This window comes from Camelina sativa, chromosome 3 (genome assembly GCF_030686135.1).
Source record: "Camelina sativa cultivar CO46 ecotype springtype chromosome 3, ASM3068613v1".
Taxonomy (NCBI): domain Eukaryota; kingdom Viridiplantae; phylum Streptophyta; class Magnoliopsida; order Brassicales; family Brassicaceae; genus Camelina; species Camelina sativa.
Genome location: NC_141882.1, coordinates 2,754,310 through 2,770,570, shown reverse-complemented (window position 1 = coordinate 2,770,570; position 16,261 = coordinate 2,754,310). Strand labels below are relative to the sequence as shown.

The following is a 16,261-nucleotide window of genomic DNA, read 5'->3' as shown; positions in this document are numbered from 1 at the left end:
GACAGAGTCATCATGTCTACAGAGAGAGGTATAAATAATTAAAAGTGTGTCGTCTGATGAAGGAAAATTGAAAACATCGAACGTTTTTTTTTTTTTTAAAGTGAAACTATATGCCACAATCTGGAGGGTCGATGTGTCGAGACGTACAATTATTTTGTTAGGATTAAATCGAATAGTCACTTTCAATGTCTGGCAAATAAAATGATGAAATAAAATTTAATACTAATAACAACCAATGATAATTTATTTGGTCAAAGATCTGAGGTTTCTTTTGTTTTTGGTCAACAGATCTGAGTGTTTTTCACATAGTCTTTTTTTTTTTTGGTTTCTACTAATTTATTTGTTGTCGTCGCATGGCTTTTGCAACGTTTTATGCTATTTTTATAGCCGTGATTAGACTTCATAACCATATCTTAATGGGGGCCTAGTTAATGTCATGGATTTACTTACAATTATGAAGATGATGATGATAATATGGTCAATAAAGTTGCATGATGCTGTTTTGATTATATCACCTGCCTAGTGCCTACACCAGAAATATTGGAATTGTAACTTCTTTTTCAATTTCTTATTATTATAGTATATATATAGGCTAACTGGATTCTGTACAGCTAAAACCCATTTAGAATAGAAATATCCCATAAAAACAGAATAATTTCTTAAAAAGGTTACAGAAATCTTTTTAATTTGAGAGAGATATGACGTTGTATATATTTAGTGTACTACCTATTTTCATTTATTCATTATTTATCTTATGGCAGTATTAATTTTTCTTACTTTTTTTTCTTGTCTCTTTGATATATATAGAAGGAAGATTCCCTCTTCTACCTAACTTAAATTTACTATAAATAAAGCCAGAAATATTAAAATAATCAAAAATATCAAAGAAAATTAGAAGTATAAGATAGAATTACTATACTATGCATTAGAATGTACGTACTTGGACACTGTTCCGTGTTAGTGACATGAAATGAAATTAATCTTCTTGTATTAGAGAGCGGGGAAAAAAAAAAGAAAAAAAATCGAGATATTGAAGAATCCAATGGAAAGTTATGAACCACTCGATCTTTGTCTCTTTTTGACTCTGACGATAATGTCATGATCATAAGAATTTTGGATTGTAATCAGAAAATAAGTGATCACGTTACAGATTTATTTCAACAGCCCTTTTCAATTATTGCAAAAGAAAATAAAAATTAACCGTACGGAGAAACTCTTAACAGGAAAAAACAATTATACAAAAGGCAAAGAAAAAAGAAAAAAAATGAAAGAAAGAAAGAAAGAAAGAAACTCAGACTTCTCAGGTGGGAAACCAAACACAAAAGTACAAGAGAAAAAAAGTGAACAGTGTCAGAAACATATTTTACACAGATTTTTTTTATTCAAAAAAAGAATGACGTGGTGTTGAGAGAGACGTTGGAATTTTTCAGAGTGAAAATCTGACGGTTGAAAGTGCTGAACCAAGTGGCTAAGTCTGAATCAGAATTATTTTGTGGCGACTGTTCGTTTTGATCGAGGGGAAACTAGCTAGTAGGCTAGTAGCAGGAGGCTTGAGCCATGACTTTTTTTTAGACGTTGAAACAGGTGATAAAATTTCACTTAGTCTTTAGCGGATACACAATATTAAATGTTTTACAAGTTTTTGTTTGTTTTACTTTTAAAATATATAATATGATATATTTTGTCACTATTTATATTACACTCTTGTTCTATTTAGATATTAAAAAAATACTTTTATTTCGTAAGCTTTTAATTAAGACATTCTCTAAAAAAAATTTGTTAGACATTTCTACTCACAGTTCAAGATCATTAAAAAAAATGGCAACGATTGTCTCAAAAGGTACTTAATAACCCAAAGTCTCAAAAGAAGAGTAAGGAAGATGGGAAACAAGGTGGGAGAACATGAATATTGGCATCAACTATGTATATGAGAAGAAAATTTCAAAACACAAATCTCAAATAACGTTTACACCTCTCTCTCATTTTACTCTCAAGCTAGAAGATGATGATACTTGGGTTTTTTATATTTATTAAATATAAATTTTCAGAAGACTACGGTTAATTTGGAAAAAATAATTTTAACTGATAGAATATTAATATCCATATTGTGCTGAATATTCTAATAGTGGTTAGAAAACATTTAAAGTTTTTGGTTAATTCTGTAAGTGGATTTATGGTTTTAATTTAATTATTAAAATACAATTATCGTGTAGGTGATGAGAAAAAAAACTTGTCGCGAAGAAAGCAAAATCTGGATCGTGGCGATGATGACACGTGTCTATGTTGCGATGTGATCTGATCCAAACCTATTTATATTCTTTCGCTGCTGTTCTGTCTTGACCGCTCCTCTCTCGATCTCTGATCTCTCTGTCTTCTCTCTCTTACGCTTCGTCGCCGATCTCTACCAGTCCCAGACTCCGTCTTACCTCCTCCGCCGAACCCTAGGTGAGCCGTAACGAGCTCGGATTCCTTTTTATTTTGATTGTATTGCAATTGTCTTGGGCAATTCACCCTAAAATGTTGCCTTTATAAAATCAGAGTCTTGGAGAACGAATTTGGGGTTTTCGCCGGGATTAAATTAAGGAGATTGAAGGGGCCGAGAAGAGGATGGGTACAACTACGACAACGAGCGCTGTGTATATCCAAGTTATCGAGGATGTCGTCAACAAAGTCCGAGAGGAGTTTATTAACAACGGAGGTCCTGGGGAGAGTGTTCTCAGTGAGCTTCAAGGAGTAAGTTTTCAATCAGAGTTTTCTTCCTTCGCTGCTAAATGATTCAAATTTTTAATATCTTTAGTTAATTCGCCGATGTGGGTGGCTTGGATTTGATCCAATGCAACTAGGGTTTTTTGGGGAATTCATCTCTCTATTTTTTACTTGGTTTTTTGAATCCATAATTTATTTCTGGAGCTTAATTGGGACCTGTGTGTTTTTCTCCGAGTAGATTTGGGAGACGAAGATGATGCAAGCTGGAGTCTTGAACGGACCAATAGAGAGGTCATCGGCTCAGAAGCCAACTCCTGGAGGTCCACTGACTCATGATCTGAATGTTCCTTATGAAGGTACTGAGGAGTACGAGACTCCCACTGCTGAAATGCTCTTCCCTCCGGTAAATTAAATTAAACTCACTCTACTAATCTTGAATCCTGCGATTGAGCATTAGCTTTATCAATTGGTTTCTTTTCCACTTGACATGTTGTTGCTGTAAGTCCTTATTGTCTTTGGCATTGTTTTGTTTTTTCTGTGTTTGAGCAGACACCATTGCAGACTCCCCTTCCAACGCCGCTTCCTGGTACTGCTGATAACTCCTCCATGTATAACATCCCTACCGGCTCAAGTGATTATCCAACTCCTGGAACTGACAATGGAAGCAACGCTGATATTAAAGGAAGACCCAGTCCTTATATGGTGAGCTATACTTCTTATTAAAGCTGCTGTGTGGCAAAAATGATTGACTTCATATTTTTTGGTTTCTTTCTGGTTGGCATAAACTGAGAGTATGTTATCTATTGCAGCCACCTCCTTCCCCGTGGACAAATCCCAGACTTGATGTCAATGTTGGTAAGTACTAATTTTACCAGTACGTTAGGTATCAGTTTGTTGTTTGAGATATAAACGTCTGACCTGTTGCTAGCTTATGTGGATGGTCGTGATGAGCCTGAGAGAGGAAACTCTAATGAGCAGTTTACGCAGGTACTTCTACTTAACATCTAATCAAGAATCGTGAGTTTGGCTTTTTGGTTTGGGTTCAAAATCTTCATTGCAACAGTTACGTGATTGATTTGATCAGTGCTCATCTCATTGTTCAGATATTTAAAGTCGACTATACGTGAAATGTATGTAGAACCTAATATCTTTAATTGGAATACGTCCAGGACTTATTTGTGCCATCCTCCGGGAAACGAAAACGTGATGATTCTTCTGCACCTTATCAAAATGGTGGATCTATACCTCAACAGGATGGTGCAAGCGATGCTATCCCAAAGGTGTGTGTGAGAAAAACGAAATTATGAGAGTATTTGTAGCACCTGCTTTTATTTTTATTTCAAGAATGATGTATTTATGTCTCGGTGGCACACCTGATTGGACCACAATGTTGCAGGCAAACTTTGAGTGTGATGCATTCCACATAACCTATGTTGGTAAAGGAAAGGCCCCACGAGACTTCTTCTGCTCATCATCGAAGATTCCTCAAGCTGATGGGCCAATGCCTGACCCTTATGATGAAATGCTGTCCACACCAAATGTAAGAATGCTGCTTTTCATTGAGTAGGTCAAATTTCAATAGGTATATAATTTTTCTACATGTCTACAGATCAGTAACAGGACACTTTAATGCCTTAGTACAATTTAATCCATCCTCACTCCCCTATCATAGATATTGCATTTGGATTTGCCAACAATTATGCAACATTTGTTTAGAGATATTATCTAACTAACTAGAGATACCGTCACGCAATTACTTCTGTTAGTAATTCCATGAATTTCATTTACTGGGTTGCAGATATACAGTTATCAAGGACCCAGTGAAGAGTTTAACGAGGCCAGAACTCCTGCTCCAAACGGTAAGAGAAGCCAGACAAAGATTTTGAGAGTGTTATAAGCAAAGTAAATGAATATCATCTGTTAACTTCCCTCTTTGTTAGAGATCCAAACGAGCACTCCTGTTGTTGTACAAAACGATATCATTGAAGATGATGAAGAGCTGTTGAACGAAGATGATGATGACGACGAGTTGGACGACCTAGAAAGTGGTGAGGATATGAACACGCAACATCTGGTCTTAGCTCAATTTGACAAGGTAATGACCCTCCTGTTTACGTAGGTTTCTGGATGTATTCTCTGATGTAACTCTAATCACAGTGTATGTATTCTCTGATGTAACTCTAATCACAGTAAGACTTGTTTGGTCTTTGTAACTAGGTGACTCGCACAAAAAGCAGGTGGAAGTGCAATCTGAAAGACGGGATCATGCATATAAACGATAAGGACATTCTCTTCAACAAAGTAATCTGTGCCTCCCAATTAAGGTTGGAGCTATTGTGGTAAAAATAATACTAACACACACCATGTCTAACTTTTTTCAGGCAACAGGCGAGTTCGACTTCTGATCTTGACACGACACTAGCAATGCTTCTAGAAAAGTCACAGTCCTTGAAATGTCTAGTGTCTTTCTTTTTACCTTATGATTTAAGACAGACGGAGAAAGACATGATTATTTATGGGAAAGTGTACTCTGGTTGGCTTGCTGTACAAAAAGAACAGATTTTTCCTGTCGAAGGCATATCAACTTTATTTAATGAATCTTTATTGTCTTTCAGGCAATGGGCAAATTAACTTCCCAAAAGCTGGATCTTTCTTAGTTTCTTTCAATTATATCTAGCTAGTAGCTATATATGTCTTGAGAAATGGGTTAATAAGAAAACTATTGAAAAACATTTGGATTCTGAAACATCAAGGGACCATTCTAAATGCTAAAACCCTCACTGCGAATGATGTACAAGCACGCACTTGGTCTGAAAAATATTCAAGAGACCAATCTGGTCACTATAGTCGGCCTTAGCTGAATATTGCAACCCTTCCTTGTGGTCCATTGACGGCTGAGGTCCGTTCTTCTCAGTAATACTCACCGGGAACGAAAAATCGTGCTCTATTCCAGATGGAGAAGCGTGCTGATATGGATTTACGTGGCCTTCTGGTGAGAGAGAAGATTGCGAATTTGGAGAAACAAAGAGAGGTGAAAACAGAGGAATAGCTGCGCCTGCAACAGCATCACAAGACTGCTGCAGAAAGGGGTTCTCGGGAACACGGTCAAGATGCAGAGCGGCGGGTGCTTGCCTTTGCAGCCTAGTGGGTGATCTCGGGAACACGCTCTTTCCAAACATGTTCACAGTGTTCTCCATCACGAATTCAGCCAATGAGTATTAAAAAAAAAAGAAGCAAAAACGCAAGAAAGAGAGAGAGAGAGAGGGGAAGGTAGAAAGAGTGATGTAATGAGGAGAATAAAAGGGAGAGAGGTTTGGTGTGTGTTGTGGATGAGGGCGCAAAAGAAGGCTTCGGTTATGATGGAACATGAGAAGGAAAATAGAAAATAACAGTTACGTTTGAAACGGTCATTACCTAAAAACTAAACAAAACAAAACAATAAAGCTGCTCTCTTCTTTTTGGTTCTACTCTCTCCACTCTGTTGGCTTGGGTTACTTGTTTTGCCTTTGGTGTTCTTACAGTATGGTCAAAGGCCTAAAAAAGGTCAACGTCTTTATTGTTTGGTTTGGGTCGTTTTTTATAACTACAACATTACAACCACCACCTTCATCTGTTGAGAACGTTTAAATCCTCCAATAATGCATGGCCAATCCGGTTTAAGATTTTGTTTCGATTCACATATTTTGACTTTCGCTTCTGTCACTAACATTGTATCATAATTACGAAATTTACCATCATAGTTTGTGCTGTGGTATGAAAACGACAAAAACTAACTTAAAAATACTCTGACCTTCGTTTAGGCCTTTCACCAAACTGAACGATATCCAAAGCACCAAACAGAGTTGAGAATGCACTTGGTCTGAAATATATTCACGAGATCCATCCGATTGCTAAGGTTGACCTTGGTCGAATGTGAATCCAAATGCTGTATTAAGAAAGAGGTACATATAACTGTAAGTAAGATCCAGCTTTTGAAAAGTATTTCCATCGTGTGAAAGAGGATAGAAACTCATGAAATAAGCCTTCTTTGGCCGGAAAAAATCTGTTCTTTTTGTACATACAACAAGCCAACCAGAGTACACTTTCCCATAAATAATCATGTCGCTCTCTCGGAGGTCGGTCTAAATCTTAAGGTAAAAAGAAAGACATTGAAATGGAACTGTGACTTTCTTTTCTAGAAGCATTGCTATGGTGAAGATCAGAAGTCGAACTCGCCTGTTGCCTGAAAAAGTAGATAGAATAGTTAGGTATTATCGCTACCAGAATAGCACCAAGCTTATTTGGGAGGCACATATTACTTTGTTGAAGAGAATATCCTTATCATTTATATGCATGATCCCGTCTTTCAGACTGCACTTCCACCTGCTCTTTGTGCGAGTCACCTAGTTACAACACCAAACAAGTCTTACTGTGATAAGATTTATGTGCATAGAAACACACCCGTAGATCTGTGTAAACAAGAGTCATTACCTTGTCAAACTGAGCTAAAACCAGATGTTGTGTGTTCATATCCTCACCACTTTCTAGGTCGTCCAATTCGTCATCATCATCATCTTCATTCAACAGCTCTTCATCATCATCAATAACGTCGTTTTGTACAGCAACAGGAGTGCTCGTTTGGATCTCTAACAAAGAGGGAATTTAGCAGATGATATTCATTTACTTGCATTAAAAACATCTTTCTTTGGCTTCTCTTACCGTTTGGAGCAGGAGTCCTGGCCTCGTTAAACTCTTCATTGGGTCCTTGATAACTGTATATCTGCAACCCAGTAAATAAAAATTCATGGATTTACTAGCAAAAGTAATTGTTGTATGCTTGAGGAAAAATCCAAATGGAACATGAAGTTTAAATGAGAAATTCTCATTCCCTTCGTTATCATGTAATAAGAAGTCAAATGAGTTTATATATAGTTCAATATCTACGGAAGGTGGTGAGAAGGGATCCAGTTAGTAAGAGATTCTGGTTACTGGTTTTAAACTCGTTGAAGAAGTATATGTTCACAGGAATTCTGACTACTAAATGAAAAGCTGAAGCATTCTTACATTTGGTGTGGACAACATTTCATCATACGGGTCAGGCATTGGCCCATCAACTTGAGGAATCTTCGATGATGAGCAGATAAAATCTCGTGGGACCTTTCTATTGCCAACATATGTTATCCGGAGTGCATCACATTCAAAAATTGCCTGAAAAAATTGCTCCTATCAGATGTATCACTGAAATTTTTCTAACTACATCATTCTTGAAAGTAAAATTCTCTTCTTAAACTGAGAACTTATAGATGCGCGTATCTTTATGCAACTTAACCAGTTTTGAATTCATGTATCTTCTTTTGGATGGCACTAATAAACTTGTGAAGTGGAAAAATGAAGAGGAGTCTTCTCCCTTACTTAATTTTCTAAGGGAGCTAAGGACATTTTGTTTTACTCATGAGAGCTATTCCAAATGCAAATGCAAATGTGTAGTTCTACACACACACCTTAGGGATAGCATCGCTTGCACCATCCTGTTGAGGTATAGATCCACCATTTTGATAAGGGGCAGAAGAATCATCACGTTTTCGTTTACCGGAGGATGGCACAAATAAGTCCTGGACGTATTCCAATTATGGATATTAGGTTATAATGTTAGCTATATATATATATATTAGTCAACTTGAAAAATATGTCCATTGAGGAAGTAATTGAAATGGGCACTAATCAAAGCAATCACGTAATTGCTACAACGAAGATAAGAACCCAAACAAAAAAAATCCAAACTCACAATTCTTGATTTAGATGTTAAGTACCTGTGTAAACTGCTGATTAGAGTTTCCTCTTTCAGGCTCATCACGACCATCCACATAAGCTAGCAACAGGTCAGACGTTTATATCCCAAACAACAAACTGATACCTAACGTACTGGTAGAAGTAGTACTTACCAACATTGACATCAAGTCTGGGATTTGTCCACGGGGAAGGAGGTGGCTGCAATAGAGAACATATTCTCAGTTTATGTCAACCAGAAAAACCCAAAAAATATGAAGTCAATCATTTATTTTTGCCTCTGTAAATTCTATGAAAACACTTAGATAAGCATTTGTGGCACCACACAGCAGCCTTAATAAGAAGCAGAGCTCACCATATAAGGACTGGGTCTTCCTTTAATATCGGTGTTGCTTCCATTGTCAGTTCCAGGGGTTGGATAATCACTTGAGCCGGTAGGGATGTTATACATGGAGGAGTTATCAGCAGTACCAGGAAGCGGCGTTGGAAGGGGAGTCTGCAATGGTGTCTGCTCAAACACAGAAAAAAAAAAAAAACAATAAGGACTTACAGGAACAACATCTCAAGTGGAAAAGAAACCAATTGATAAAAGCTAATGCTCAATCACAAAATTCAAGATTTAGTAGAGTGAGTTTAATTTAATTTACCGGAGGGAAGAGCATTTCAGCAGTGGGAGTCTCATACTCCTCAGTACCTTCATAAGGAACATTGAGATCATGAGTCAGTGGACCTCCAGGAGTTGGCTTCTGAGCCGATGACCTCTCTATTGGTCCGTTCAAGACTCCAGCTTGCATCATCTTCGTCTCCCAAATCTACTCGGAGAAAAACACACAGGTCCCAATTAAGCTCCAGAAATAAATTATGGATTCAAAAAACCAAGTAAAAAATAGAGAGATGAATTCCCCAAAAAACCCTAGTTGCATTGGATCAAATCCAAGCCACCCACATCGGCGAATTAACTAAAGATATTAAAAATTTGAATCATTTAGCAGCGAAGGAAGAAAACTCTGATTGAAAACTTACTCCTTGAAGCTCACTGAGAACACTCTCCCCAGGGCCTCCGTTGTTAATGAACTCCTCTCGGACTTTGTTGACGACATCCTCAATAACTTGGATATACACAGCGCTCGTTGTCGTAGTTGTACCCATCTTCGTCTCGGCCCCTTAATTTTTAATTCCGGCGAAAACCCAAATTTCGTTCTCTCCGGGAATCTAATATCATCAGAAGCAGCATTTTAGGGTGAATTTGCCACAAAAATTACCCCCCCCCCCCAAAAAAAAACATAACAATCTAAGCTCACCTAGGGTTTGGCAGGAGGTGGTAAGATGGAATCCGGTCGAGATCGGCGACGAAACGTAGACAAAAGAAGAAGAAGACAGAAGACAGAAGAGAGAGATGGATAAGTAGCGGTCAAGACAGAAAAAGCAGCGAAGAATAATATAAATAGGTTTGGATCAGATCGTGTCTCAACAATTACACGTGTCATCATCCCCGCGATTCATATTTTATTTCCTTTTACACTCTTTTCATAATTTTTTTTTTTTTTTTTTTTACAAAATATATCTGAAATAGTAACAACTCTATCTTGTATATCACCCGACGAGAATCATAGCCATCAGGAACAGGAAACCTCTTTATGTCCCAAAAGACGATTACTGGGGCCAAACCTATCTCCTTGTTTGGAGGAGGCTGAAGCTCCATCATCATTCAAACCTAATAGGGTTAAGAATGGGCTTCGCTTAATGGGCCTACAATTTGTATTGGTTCGGTACAATGAAAACATTTTATTACTTCAATAATCATCAAATGTATTCTTTTACAGAATCATCATCCTTCACAAAATGACAATTTGGAATTAAAAACTTGGATCCATCGATTAGCTAAAGTGATCTTAAATAGAACATCAAGCAGAAGAGACATAACTGTTTCTTGTCTTTCTCTAATCTCTACTCTCCAAGTTCGTAGTGAGGAGTATTTTGTAAGTTTCAGAGTCCAAAAATAAACTGAATGATTCGATTAATTAATAAAGTGTTACAGGAAAAGAACTTATAGTAGAACAATCAACTTAGTACTACTTCGTAAAAAACCTGCAACTTATTTAACTACTCCGTTAACAACGAAAGACTCATTCCTACGACTTAGACCAATTCAAATTTAACAATAAAACACTTACAAACTTGATAAAACTTCTTATTCTTCATATTTGTGGTGGAAGTTTCACGGTTTTTAATATAAGTAGTGAGAAGGGCAGCTTCAACCATGGTTTTGTGAGCTGTTTCATTCAGTAGTCTCAGGTTCCAAAACTAAAAGACTATCTGATCTTCTAATCATCATCAAGAATGAGACGAATAAAGAAGATACTAACCGTAGGGGCCGTGACAAATAGAGAGATTCCAGTGGAAAAGACCGCTTCTAGTATGTCACGAGGGATCTTTGATAGTACGCCAACGGCAGTGATGGTCATATAGGTCCAGAATAGCCTAACTTCCTCAAATTCCGTTTGATACACGAAGATATAGAGGATTATATAAAATCAAATCCGGGAAGCAATTATTCCTTTTTGGATTCGTCAAAAAAATAACATATAAACAAACAAAATTAAAAGGATTATATTAAATTCAAAGATAAAACAAAAATTTAGTTATATAGGCTTTTTTTTTTTAATCTACTGACACCTCGTTGACTTCACCTGATCCAGACTTCCAGTTCTTTTAAAACATAAATGATCTTAAACTTATTAAGCAAAGAGTTGAGATTAATGTAATAACAAACAGTACTTGTGTAATAATAACAGACCAGTTAATGTAATTGCTTAAGGGTATCCAATTTATTCATCTCTAATAAAATCAAGAAAGTAATACATTTATAATAAGACCGATGCGTTAGGCCTCTTGGTTTCAATTACAAATCATAAAGATGATGATTGCAAGTGTGCAGATCCGCTTGGTGCGGTAAGGATTTAAGGTTGCTGAATCTGTAGAAGGATCTAAGATGGGATCAAAGTCATCAAAATCAGATGGCGACGGGGTTGAAAGCGAAGGAAGTAGAGTGAGATCAAAGTCTTGTGTTTTCCCTTCTCTGCTAAAGCTCCATCCAGTTACAAAATGATTACCCGTCATGTTTCCTGTGGATGCCGAGAACCCAACATACATTTTCTCCAAGAAAATCTCTGAAAGGTTCATCTTTCTGGACAAAAGAGGAAACTTAGGTTTAGAAATGTCAAGAGGAGCCAATGTGACATTGAGAAGCATTTCCCCTCCATTGTATTCGATCCAAGCCCGGATCGGGTCTTTACTCGAAAGCTTCAAGCTTATATTCTTGCTTTGCTTGTTGGAAAAGAATGAAGCTGGTGCAGATTCAACGGAGACCAAACCGTTCACGTCGATGCCTACGTGGTTATCGTCTACGTCAAGAAACTCGTTTGACTTCACCGTGTCGAATTCCACCGCGAGAATTCGGTTTGTGGAGTTCCCGTTGTTTGAAGTATTGAAGAGACCGAGAAACTGGCTCGGCATGGCTTGGGTGAAATCCATGGACGGTGAGATCAGAAAGGTTAGGCCATGACCTGGTGCGTCGATTGAGAAAACGAAACTTGTGGAGAAAGAAAGCGAGTTTAATGATTTCTTCTTGTTGAAGGGTATGGGGAAGCCATAGAAGGCTTGACCCATTTGTCTCCTTGAGGTGTTTGTTAACTCCAATATGCCACTTGGGAGGATCTTGGAGGATCCATACTTGAGAAGATTAGCTTCAAAAAATCCGTGGTAAAGAAATTTGGTTTCGTTTTGTTGACTTAGCACACAAGAAACGAGGCATAATTGGGTGATTATGGAAAGAGCTATTGATTTGTAAGCAATTGCCATTGATGGACAATAGTAAGAAAGAGATGAAAGTACGTTTTGTTATGTGTGAAGTTGCTTGTCTGAATAGTTCTATCGTATATAGAGGCTTCATGGATTTTTTTTTCAAAAAGAAAAGAAAAAAAAAAGTCTGGATCGACCATTAAGCTCTCATTAAAACTTAGCACTAAACTGTTATACTATTCGCAAAAAACCAATCAGCTGCAAGTTCGAAACTTGACTTTTTATCAGCTCAAAATTTGTTTGTCGGCACAAAAGGAAATCCTCTAAATTAATTTCTTAATTAATTATGGAGAATCCTTATATTGTTAAAAAAGCTATGTATAAGGCTTGTTAATTTATTCTAAGTAAAAGACCTATTAAGAGGATTAGCACATAAGACATACAATTCCAAAAAAAACTATGATGTTGAAATGTTCAAGTATTAGTTATAGCTGATCGTGATGATAAGTCGTAGGACCTAACTTGTGGAGATGAATAGAAACATCCCAAACTAGCATACAATAAAGTAGATTCAGACAAGGTTTTTGGGGAAATATACGTGCAAGTAAGAATCTATACCTATTTGGTTCATACATTATAAAAACAAAAGAAAATAATTGATCTCAGACAAGTCATCACTTTAAGTAATTAACAAATCTGTATAATCAACAACCGGCTAAATGTGAGAACTTAAAACTCATTAAAATGCAAATGACTAGGATAATCAGAGGTCTAATATAATTAAGTACGTGCACCCAACAATCCAACCCAAATCACACAAGCTGATAGATATATACTACTATTGGCTAAGAAAAAAAGGGAAACCATGCCGTCTAGCTATAGTTAACATCACCGTACTAATAAAAAACCGTAAATATAACTCTCTTTTTTTTTCGTAAATATAACTCTTAAGTCTTAAAGATAAAAGACCTCTTAATTTGGTCAAATGAAAAATGAAATGGGGAAGTTGAGATATTATCTGTGTTCACCTATAACAAAGCTTTCGTGTTGCTTTTTCCCCTTAGGCTAAAAGTTTTCGAATATACAAATTTTGGCTGGACAAAAATAATTACGTTCGTTTTCCCTTTTGACTAATACGGGCGTAAGATTTCGTTGTTACGCAAACGTTTATCATTGGACGATGATTTAGATCCTCTCAGTCTAGATATTCACCTGTGGTACACCGCAAGGCTAAATTTGTTAAAAAAGATGCAAAATGTATTGTTTGATAGATTAACTACATATATATAACTAATTTTTGTATTTTATAAATGTACAGTATTTTGCATCTATATATTATGTAGTGTCCAAATTCTATGTTTTAGGTGTATACTGTGTATTTTTTATGATATAGAAAAAACGATACAGTTCTTAAATATTTAAATCGTCTGAGAAGTGTTTTTTTTTTAGTTTTCACTATAGAGATAGTAGTATTTTAATTATATTGTAGTTTTTCAATAATATTAGTACAATATAAATGGCTTTCTATTTTTGTTAGTTTCATATATAAATAATCTAACACTTTAGTATATTTAGTTTATGTGTGCAATGAAAATAAAAGTAAGTTAGTTTTTTTATATGAATTATACTAATTGTTTACTTTTATAAACTTTAATTAATTGATTAAAATATGTGTCTATATTATATAATATGTTATCTAGAGCATCTGTCACTTCTGGTAAGTATAAAACATATTCATCATTTTTTTAAAAGTGTATACTGTATAAAGTTCATTTATAGAGTTATTAATTTATCGATTCTTAAGCAGAACTATAAAAAAAATTGGGACCAAGAAAATATATTGGCTTATCAAGATTTAATTTTTATTAATATATCACTAATTTTAACTTTAATTTATATACATAGTTTAAAATATGGAGTAAATTCTTAGTTAAAGTATAAAACATTCATCCTTTTCATAAAATTGCTGGGAAAATTTGTCAATTGTTATCACACGATTTATTATAAATTTCCAAATTATGTATCACCAAATGAAGATTATAATGGAAAAACCAAATTGGTAATTACTCAAAAAAAATGACAATCTTCATATTTAGAGTAAAAAGTAATTAAAAGAGAAAATCTTCTTCTTCAATTATATTCTGAATTTGATATTATTTGAAGTAAAAAATAATTATAAAATTTAATGCCAATGTCATATCTTATAAATGATGTATATATAGATTGCTGGACCTGGCCCATCATCTTGAGTTTTTTTCTCCAATGATTTGATTGATGATCTATCTATTAACTTTGTGTCTGCTCCACATAATTCTCTTCACTTTTCAATCTAAGCTCCTTCAGGCGCCCCGTAGGAAAGCAATGTCTGGAGCAGAGCAAAGCCAGAGATGGAGCCTTAAGGGCAAGACCGCACTTGTAACCGGTGGAACCAAAGGGATCGGGTCCGTATATAAGCTCCAAAATCTTTCCATATTTTCTTGAGATCAATTCTACTTTATTTTTAATTCTCTGTTTCTTGAACCAAACAGGCATGGTGTAGTAGAGGAACTTGCAGGATTCGGGGCAGTGATACACACTTGTGCTAGAGATGAATCTCAGCTTAATGAGTGTTTGAGCAAATGGAAAAAGAAGGGTTTTCAAGTCACTGGTTCGGTCTGTGACGTAACTTTGAGAATAGAGAGAGAGAACTTGATGCAGACTGTGTCTTCAATGTTTGGTGGCAAGCTCGATATACTCGTAAGTCAATCTTTATATACTCTTATCAATGACCCAGAATCTTGATTTAATGTAATGTTTTGATTATTAGATAAACAACGTGGGATCGATTCGGGCAAAGCCGACGGTAGATTTCACAGCAGAGGATTTCTCGTTTCATATTTCGACCAACTTAGAATCTGCTTTCCATCTGAGCCAGCTTGCGCATCCTCTGCTTAAGACTTCAGGAAGTGGGAACATTGTGTTCATGTCTTCTGTTGCTGGAGTTTTATCGTTTACTGTTAGCTCCATCTACTCTGCAACAAAAGGTAATGTTGAAGAAAACAAGAGCACCTCTCTGTTTGAGACTTTTAATAGAGGTTTTTTTTTTTTTTTTTTTTTTCTTACAATAGTTTTCACATGTAAATGCAAAAGCACTTGAAACAATCTAAGGCCTTGATGTGTATGTGTGTGTGTGGCATTAGGGGCGATGAATCAGCTAGCGAGGAATCTGGCATGCGAGTGGGCTAGTGATGGCATTAGGGCTAATGCTGTGGCTCCTGGAGTCATTGCAACTCCTCTAGCTGGAGCTGTGAGATACTAACTATGCTACATTTCCTCCAAGAATCATCTCTCTTTCTTGCCTTTGCTAATATATTTAAAACTTTGATGATGATCTTTAGGTGTATGATGATGAGTTCAAGAAGGTGATAATATCTAGAAAGCCGTTAGGCCGTTTCGGAGAACCGGAAGAAGTAGCCTCGCTCGTAGCTTTTCTATGTATGCCTGCAGCTTCTTACATAACTGGTCAGACCATTTGTGTAGATGGAGGTATCTCTGTCAATGGCTTCTCGTATCAGCCACAAGGTTAAATCCAATGTCCCAAAAACAAATAAAACTCGAACTTAAACGCATCTAAACCAATGGTCAACAGTGATGCAGACGAGAATGATCACAATTTATATAAGTAAAATCAAAAGTGTTATTTTGTCCTCCCATCCAAAATAATACGGTTTTATCCTATCATAAAATTCACGCCTTCTCTGAGTTCTCTCATATTTCTGTATAAGGCTTGTAGATTAATTCTAAGTAAAATTCCTAACATATTCGCACAAAAGGCATACAATTCCATTAAAAAAAAACTATAATGTTGAACTGCTCAAGTTAGTTTAGCTGATCGTGATGATGAGTGGCAAGGACCTAACTTTTGTTTTGAGATGGATAAACATCCCAAACTAGCACACAATAAAATAGATCCAGACAAGGTTTTTGGGAAATATACGTGCAAGAAAGA

General features: G+C 36.1%; 4 protein-coding genes and 1 pseudogene across 9 annotated transcripts; 2 read left to right on the top strand and 3 right to left on the bottom strand.

The window, feature by feature from the left end:
• Positions 1–2,213: 2,213 nt before the first annotated feature.
• LOC104765480 (transcription initiation factor IIA large subunit-like) lies at positions 2,214–5,347 on the top strand. Of its 4 annotated transcripts, none has more exons than XM_010489208.3 (12): positions 2,214–2,445; positions 2,539–2,733; positions 2,945–3,109; positions 3,256–3,408; positions 3,516–3,561; positions 3,635–3,693; positions 3,876–3,986; positions 4,103–4,246; positions 4,505–4,565; positions 4,647–4,801; positions 4,924–5,007; positions 5,088–5,347. In XM_010489208.3, the coding sequence occupies exons 2-12, from the start codon at positions 2,608–2,610 to the stop codon at positions 5,109–5,111; spliced, it is 1,128 nt and encodes a 375-aa protein (XP_010487510.2). In that variant the 5' UTR covers positions 2,214–2,445; positions 2,539–2,607; the 3' UTR covers positions 5,112–5,347. The 4 variants fall into 4 exon arrangements, 3 of the variants coding, with proteins under 3 accessions (XP_010487510.2, XP_087364217.1, XP_087364218.1); XR_015594991.1 differs by having other exon boundaries at positions 2,310–2,445; positions 3,635–3,768; XM_087508091.1 differs by lacking the exon at positions 5,088–5,347 and having other exon boundaries at positions 2,310–2,445; positions 4,924–5,062.
• LOC104778601 (uncharacterized) lies at positions 5,276–6,347 on the bottom strand. Its single transcript, XM_087508093.1, has one exon. The coding sequence runs from the start codon at positions 5,901–5,903 to the stop codon at positions 5,484–5,486; it is 420 nt and encodes a 139-aa protein (XP_087364219.1). The 5' UTR covers positions 5,904–6,347; the 3' UTR covers positions 5,276–5,483.
• A 328-nt stretch (positions 6,348–6,675) lies between these two features.
• Positions 6,676–10,074, bottom strand: LOC104765472 (transcription initiation factor IIA large subunit). 2 transcript variants are annotated; one of them, XM_010489191.3, is made up of 12 exons: positions 9,774–10,074; positions 9,496–9,684; positions 9,120–9,284; positions 8,828–8,980; positions 8,628–8,673; positions 8,496–8,554; positions 8,187–8,297; positions 7,750–7,893; positions 7,405–7,465; positions 7,177–7,331; positions 7,005–7,088; positions 6,676–6,928 (listed from the first exon to the last, which is right to left on the bottom strand). In XM_010489191.3, the coding sequence occupies exons 2-12, from the start codon at positions 9,619–9,621 to the stop codon at positions 6,905–6,907; spliced, it is 1,128 nt and encodes a 375-aa protein (XP_010487493.1). In that variant the 5' UTR covers positions 9,622–9,684; positions 9,774–10,074; the 3' UTR covers positions 6,676–6,904. The 2 variants fall into 2 exon arrangements, with proteins under 2 accessions (XP_010487493.1, XP_019098885.1); XM_019243340.2 differs by lacking the exon at positions 6,676–6,928 and having other exon boundaries at positions 6,937–7,088; positions 9,774–10,034.
• Positions 10,075–11,272: 1,198 nt separating this feature from the next.
• On the bottom strand, positions 11,273–12,382 carry LOC104778600 (putative inactive L-type lectin-domain containing receptor kinase III.1 pseudogene; annotated as a pseudogene). Its single transcript, XR_015594992.1, has one exon. The product of XR_015594992.1 is annotated as a putative inactive L-type lectin-domain containing receptor kinase III.1 pseudogene (transcript).
• Positions 12,383–14,485: 2,103 nt separating this feature from the next.
• On the top strand, positions 14,486–15,998 carry LOC104765451 (tropinone reductase homolog At1g07440). Its single transcript, XM_010489167.3, has 5 exons — positions 14,486–14,714; positions 14,802–15,009; positions 15,080–15,296; positions 15,453–15,559; positions 15,651–15,998. Exons 1-5 carry the CDS (start codon positions 14,548–14,550, stop codon positions 15,837–15,839), a joined length of 888 nt encoding a protein of 295 aa, XP_010487469.2. The 5' UTR covers positions 14,486–14,547; the 3' UTR covers positions 15,840–15,998.
• The last annotated feature ends 263 nt before the right edge of the window (positions 15,999–16,261 follow it).